Genomic DNA, 7,500 nt, shown 5'->3' on the forward strand with positions numbered 1-7,500 from the left:
TAGCAAACTATTCAAACTATATTTTTTTCATCATTAATTAAATATTAGTTGTTTGCATAAAATCTGTATGTTAATGTTTTAGCAAATCTATTAACTAATATTGTATTAATATATGTTAATAGTTAACTACATATATTTTTTGGCACTAATTAACAGTTATTTCTTACATAATTTAAATGTTAAATGTTTATTTACAAACTATATGCTAATATAAAAGTTAATGACATATTATTATTTATCTAGCTTTTCTGATTAGCTTTGTGGATAATGTATGGAATTTATGGTTTATGGCTTTATGGTCTTGTGGGGTGTATAAGGCACCCTACTGCCAGTGGTTGGTTGTGTGAGAGTTTGCACACCTCTTCTTCCACTTCATCCTCATTGGATACCTTTGTGGTTTGCTGTCCTGTAATTGGTGACCCTCTGTCTAGTGTTTGAAAGTAGTGTACTCTTTGCCTTTGGAAGTACTATTTGGTTGCTGCTTGAATTTGGGGAAATTCAGGGGAGGGGGGTGTAACAGAGTTAGAAATGTGGTTTAGTGTTTGTATGTGATTTTCGTCATAATTAAGCAGCCTTTTTGAGATTGGTGTTTTGGAGCCCCCTTTGGAGAAACGCTATACTGCAGCTCTGCTGCGTTTTGTCCTTGTATTGTTGCCATAGCCGATCAGAAGCGGTATGCTTTGCATTGCGTAGGTTGACTCTATAAAGCACTCCCCACTTGGTTTTAATTTTGTAACTGTAAAATGTTGTTTAAGTTGAAAACTTTGATATACCACCTGTATTATATTACTTTACATGTATTGTTAAGATTTGGGTGCAATGCTAGCAACTTAGAGAACGTTTATTAATGTTTTCATTATGACCACGAGTTCATACACACTGAGTCTAACGTGACTAGCTGTAAACTCTTTCTAACTTTCCATGCATTCAGTGTAGTTTAACTTAGTGTGCATGGAAAGTGCAAATTTAGTCTAGCAGGAAATGAATGTACATTTAGTTTAGCATTATGTTTATGAATTACCTCCGTATGGTCTACATCTGTGAGTGTTTAGTGAGTCTCAGAATATTAATAAACTCGTTCTGTGCACCTGAACATTCCATGTCGCATGTCTCCCTTGCTAGTTGGGCTGACAGTGATGGTATAGGAATGATGCATGTAATATAGCCCATTAAACTACTTGTTTCGTTTTAACTTTTCCTAAAGGAATAAATGTGATAAGCCAGTTTTGGTCTCAGTCCCTTCACCGTCTGACTAGTTATATATTACTAATATATTAATAAAGCTTAACCAACTTTATTATAAGGGGCCCCACGCTTATAGCTGTATACTACTAATTAATTAATTTTAAGATTAACCAACTTTATTGCAAGCGGTTCCGGCGCCGACAAGAGTGGCAGCATGTCAAGGTAGCTCCGTGTTTTTTTCTTGAATTTCCCCTTTGGGATTAATAAAGTATCTTTCTATCTATCTATCTATCTATCTAAGGGTCCTATGGAGAGCAGTTCATATTGGGATGGGCAGAAGCACAGTTTAATAACAATTAGTTAAATAATAATAAGTCATTAACTTTTCTATTAACATATAATTTGCAAATAAACATTTACATTTAAATGATGTAAGAAATAACTGTTAATTAGTGCCATTAGTTAACTATTAACACATATTAATACAATATTAGTTAATAGATTTGCTAAAACATTGGGTAACACTTTATAATAACTACACACAATTCATAATTTATTAAGCCTTTGTTACTTATTAGTTAATGGTTTGTTCATCATTAGTAATTTCTTGTTCATACATAATTTATAATCAGTAAAGCATTTGTTCACACAAATATAAATGGTTTGTTCATAGTAAATAAGCCTATCCAAAAAATATGTTTGTAAGTACATGATTTATTAAGTAATGAAACAACCACTTATAATGAAATCATTTTCTTATTATAAACAAGTTGCAAACTATTACAAAATGCTTTGTTCATCATTTGTAAAGCATTGTTCCTATGGTAATTCTCATAAATAACGTATTTGTACACACAGTTATAAATGGTTTGTTCATAGTAAATAAGCCTAATCTAAAATATGTTTATGAATTATTGTTAGTACTTAATATATTATGCAATATACACATGCACTAATGATTAGTTAGGGTGAAGATACATATTTTATAAACCACTTCCTAATACTATAATTCATGATTAACTCAGGGGTTACAAGTGGTTAGTTAATGATATTTTGTGAGCTTATCTAAAGTGAGGACTTTCTATGCCTTGCAACACATTTTCAAATGAGTTGTAAAGATTACATTCACATTCATTCATTTAGCAGACAAGCGACGTACACATGTCGATTAAATTGAAGGCCATTGACGTAACATCGTAAGCTGGGAATCGAACCCCCAACTTTTCAGGCTACTGCATGCTAGTCCAGCTCCTTATCCAATACACTACCTTGGCCCAGATAGAAACACCTACGACTATGCAAGAGTTTCTGTTTTCTTCTACTACACACTGTTATTAAACATCTGTAAACTATTATTAAATGCTGTATTCTTCATTTGTAAAGCATTATTCCTACATTAATTCTCATCTGTAAATCATGTTTACACACAGTTAAAAATGGTTTGTTCATAGTAAACACGCATATCTATATTATATTTTTGAATTGACTGTTGTAATACCACTGGGCAGAGGTAGTGTAGTGGATAGGGAGCTGGGTTAACATGCAGTAACCCATAAAGTTGAGGGTTCAAACCCCAGCGTCCACCAATGTGGCCTTGCCCTTTAATTTCATTGACGTGTAAGTCGCTTTGGGTGAAAGTGTCTGCTAAATAAATAAATGCAAGTGTAAACTTTATAACTCATTTGTAAATGTGTTGCAAGGCATAAAACGTCCTCACTTTAGATGAGCTCACAAAATATCATTAACTAACCACTTGTAACTCCTGAGTTAATTATGAATTATAGTATTAGGAAGTGGTTTATAAAATATGTATCCTCACCCTAACTAATCATTAGTGCATGTGTATGTAACAGCTGTTAAATAATGGAAATATTACTTAATCAAAAACATATTATTGCATCATTTATTAAGTATTAACAACAATGTATAAACATATTTAAGATATAGGCTTATTTACTATGAACAAACTATTTATAACTGTGTGAACAAATGCTTTACTGATGATAAATTAGAAATTACTAATGATGAACAAACCATTAACTAATAAGTAACAAAGGCTTAATTAATGATGAATTGTGTGCAGTTATTATAAAGTGTTACCAAACATTGACATACAGATTTTATGCAAACAACTAATATTTAATTAATGATGAAAAAACTATCATTTCACTAGTTTGCTATTTATTATGGCACCTTATTATGGAGTGTTACCAAATATTCTTTAAAGGGAACATGAAATCAGTACAGTGTTTGAGAGCAACAGCTTTTCTCTGCCCACGAGATCATAAACCTGCAAACAGTCAACAGACCAACATGCTGACCTGCCTGGTACATCTCATACACACACACACACACACACACACACACACACACACACACACACACACACACACAGTGATCACAACAAGTCTGGACAAATGACTTAGTCTGCACCAATCTGGCACACATTCAACACATGTGTGTGTGACAACAAGTCTGGACAAATGACTTAGTCTGCACCAGTGATGCCAGTAATGCCAGTATTTTGACCACTTTTTATCGGTAACGAGTAATCTAACACGCTCCTATTTACAAACCAGTAATCAGATTAAAGTTACTTATCTAAGTCACTGTGCGTTACTATTTTTGTCATTTTCCTTAGTAAAAAGATATATTCTTTGCTTTCTTCTTGTCTTGGGGATTAATGTCATACAGGCTATGCTCACATTTTCAGCATGAGGACAACTCACGTGTAAAACCACGCAGCGACACATACGTAAACAACAATGGAGGGAGGAGAGAGATGCACGCTTTATCTATACAGTCATTATTTTGAGTTTGTGTCAGCTAAACATGACAACATTAAGGTAGCCCTCGTTGTACATTCTGTGCTGGCGACAAAGTGCTGTCTAGCTAGACATCCCCAAGTCTCGAAGTTTTGGGAGTCTCCCATATTGATATCTTGGCGCCCGCCAAAATTACATAAAAATCTCCCGGAACCTAGGCGAACAAGAGCACGCAAGCCATCGGGACTTCAAATCGCCTGTGCATCTGAGTTTAACGCGCACACAACGGAGAGGGAGAGAGAGAGGAGTGGGGTTGAAGGGGTTTGAAGGGGTTGGGGGTGAAGGGGTTTCACTGCGCAGGCTGGGAGACCTGTCAGGAGGGCGTTGCAGTAGTCGAGTCGTGAGATGACTATTGCCTGAACCAGAAGTTGGGTAGCATCTTGAGTCAAGTAAGTCCTGATTTTCCGTATGTTGTAGAGTGCATGGCTGGGCGACTGAGGCAACATGATCTGAGAAGTTTAGTTGGTTGTCGAGAACAACTCCTAGATTTCTTGCAGTCCTGGTAGGTGAAACAGACAGCAGCTCTCACACACACACACACACGTGTGATATGTTTTTCAGGTGTCGGCCGTGGTGAAACAGCAGCTCACACACACACACACACACACACACACACGTACACACACGTGTGATATGTTTTTCAGGTGTCGGCCATGGTGAAACAGCAGCTCACACACACACACACACACACACACACACACACACGTGCTATGTGTTGCAGGTGTCGGTGTTGGTGAAACAGCAGCTCACACAGACACACACACACACACACACACACACACACACACACACACACACACACTGCACCGTTGTGCTATGTGTTGCACCGGGTGTCGGTGTTGGTGAAACAACAGCTCACACACACACACACACACACACCGTTATTGCTATGTGTTACCGAAGGTGTCGGTGTTGGTGAAACAGCAGCTCACACACACACACACACACACACACCGTTGTGCTATGTGTGTGCTGGGTGTCAGTGTTGGTGAAACAAACTCACACACACACACACACACACACACACACACACACACCGTGTGCTATGCCATTGTGGGTGTCGGAGTTGGTGAAACAGCAGCTCACACACACACACACACACACACACGTGTGCTATGTGTTGCAGGTGTCGGTGTTGGTGAAACAGCAGCTCACACACACACACACACACACACACACACACGTGTGCTATGTGTTGCAGGTGTCAGTGTTGGTGAAACAGAAGCTCACACACACACACACACACACACACACACACACACACACACGTGTGCTATGTGTTGTAGGTGTCGGAGTTGGTGAAACAGCAGCTCACACACACACACACACACACACACACCGTGTGCTATGTGTTGCAGGTGTCGGTGTTGGTGAAACAGCAGCTCACACACACACACACACACGTGTGCTATGTGTTGCAGGTGTCGGTGTTGGTGAAACAATATGACAGAGAGCAGCTCACCGTCTGGGCCACAACAAGCTCCGGGATCATGAAGTTCTGCAGAGACACGGTGTGTGTGTGTGTGTGTGTGTATGAAGATCTGCAGAGACACGGTGTGTGTGTGTGTGTGTATGAAGATCTGCAGAGACACGGTGTGTGTGTGTGTGTGTGTGTATGAAGATCTGCAGAGACACGGTGTGTGTACAGTAGTGTGTGTGTGTGTGTGTGTGTGTGTGTGTGTGTATGAAGATCTGCAGAGACACGGTGTGTGTACAGTACTGTGTGTGTGTGTGTGTGTATGAAGATCTGCAGAGACACGGTGTGTGTACAGTAGTGTGTGTGTGTGTGTGTGTGTGTGTGTGTGTGTGTGTGTGTGTGTGTGTGTGTGTGTATGAAGATCTGCAGAGACACGGTGTGTGTACAGTAGTGTGTGTGTGTGTGTGTGTATGAAGATCTGCAGAGACACGGTGTGTGTACAGTAGTGTGTGTGTGTGTGTGTGTGTGTATGAAGATCTGCAGAGACACGGTGTGTGTACAGTAGTGTGTGTGTGTGTGTGTATGAAGATCTGCAGAGACACGGTGTGTGTACAGTAGTGTGTGTGTGTGTGTGTGTGTGTGTGTCTGTGTGTGTGTGTGTGTGTGTGAGAGTGAGTGTCATGGTGATGGTGCAATGGTGATAGTGGCCATGGTGATGGTGCAAATGAGTAAGTCCAACAGTGCAAGAATAAAGTCTATATATCTATATATATAACTATTTTAAGAAAAGGTATAAGTGTGGCCACAGTTCGGCTGTGGCCTGGATGGAGGGGTTGTGCATATGTGCTAATGTGCTAATGTGCTAATATAGCACGCAAACAGTGAGGCAGAAAGACAGTGGTAAAAAGTAAAAAGTGGCTAGTGGACAGACAGTATCCAAACATGGAGGTGGTGAAGAGGCAGACAGACTATGCAGAGAAGTCGATCTCTCCTCTTCCCTTAAGTGAAGCATTGAACAGTTCACTGGCCCTGGGGACAAATGACTTCCTCAGTCTGTCTGTTGTGCAAGGCAGTGAGCGAAGTCTCCAGCTGATCAGGCTCTTCTGCTTAACAATAGTGCTGTGGAGTGGGTGACACTCATTGTCCAAGATGTTAATCAGTTTGTTCAGGGTCTGACGAACTTTGGTCGCTTGGTCAGATAATCTGTAATCCAGGTTACCAGGTGAGCGTCCACACCCATCTGCAAGAGCTTGCCTCACTGGTACGATAGCTTGTGATGATGGAGGTGAGTGTTGCACTGGTATTGAGGGGGGGTGGGGGCTGGGGTATGTCCCTATCAAGGCTGCCAGAGTCGTGGACACCTCAACAGGCACAGGCAAGGAGGCGTCAGGTGGGGGCAGGGCGTGAGGTTATGGTGGCTCAGGTCGTTGGATGTCACCAGGATGCAGAGCTGGAGAGACTGGGAGCAGTGCCTGAGTCTGCAGGGGGTGGTGGACAGACCACTCCCATTGGAGCTGGAGCAGGGCAGTCCAACCTGTTGTAGAAGTGGTTCAACTGGTTCGCCCTGTCCAGGTCCCCCTCCACAGAGCGGCTGTTCTTCTTCAGGCCAGTGATAATCTTCATGCAGTCCCATGTCTCCTTCAAGTTGTTTTCCTGCAGCTTCTATTCCACCTTCTTTCTGTAATCCTCCTTAGCTTCCTTCAGCTTGAATTTGAGTTCCCCTTGCAGCGCCCTCAGCTCTGCCATGTCCCCCTCTCTGAACGCCATCTTTTTCCTGTTAAGAAGGGTCTTGACATTGCTGGTTATCCAAGGCTTGTTATTGGGAAAACAGCGTACAATTCTGGTGCGAACAACAATGTCCATGCAGAAGTTCAGGTAGTCAGTTGTGCACTGTGTGACCTCCTCCAAGTCCTCTCCATTCTGTAACACACTCCAGTCAGTACACTCGAAGCAGTCTCTCAGAGCCTCATCCACTTCAGGTGTCCATCCTAATATTAGGATGGATAGATAGATAGATAGATAGATAGATACATACATACATACATACATACATACATACATACATACATACAT

At 40.8% G+C, this 7,500-nt stretch overlaps 1 protein-coding gene across 2 annotated transcripts in view; it reads left to right on the plus strand.

Annotated features, from left to right (window-relative positions):
- Window positions 1-7,500, plus strand: part of gdpd3a (glycerophosphodiester phosphodiesterase domain containing 3a) — a 29,890-nt gene that overhangs the window by 11,924 nt on the left and 10,466 nt on the right. For both annotated transcript variants that reach the window (XM_048233446.1, XM_048233447.1), the window contains exon 7: window positions 5,432-5,521. In XM_048233446.1, the coding sequence (XP_048089403.1) occupies window positions 5,432-5,521 (90 nt within the window). The remainder of the gene's footprint in view (window positions 1-5,431; window positions 5,522-7,500) is intronic.

Source organism: Alosa alosa, chromosome 22, assembly GCF_017589495.1.
Source record: "Alosa alosa isolate M-15738 ecotype Scorff River chromosome 22, AALO_Geno_1.1, whole genome shotgun sequence".
Taxonomy (NCBI): Eukaryota; Metazoa; Chordata; class Actinopteri; order Clupeiformes; family Clupeidae; genus Alosa; species Alosa alosa.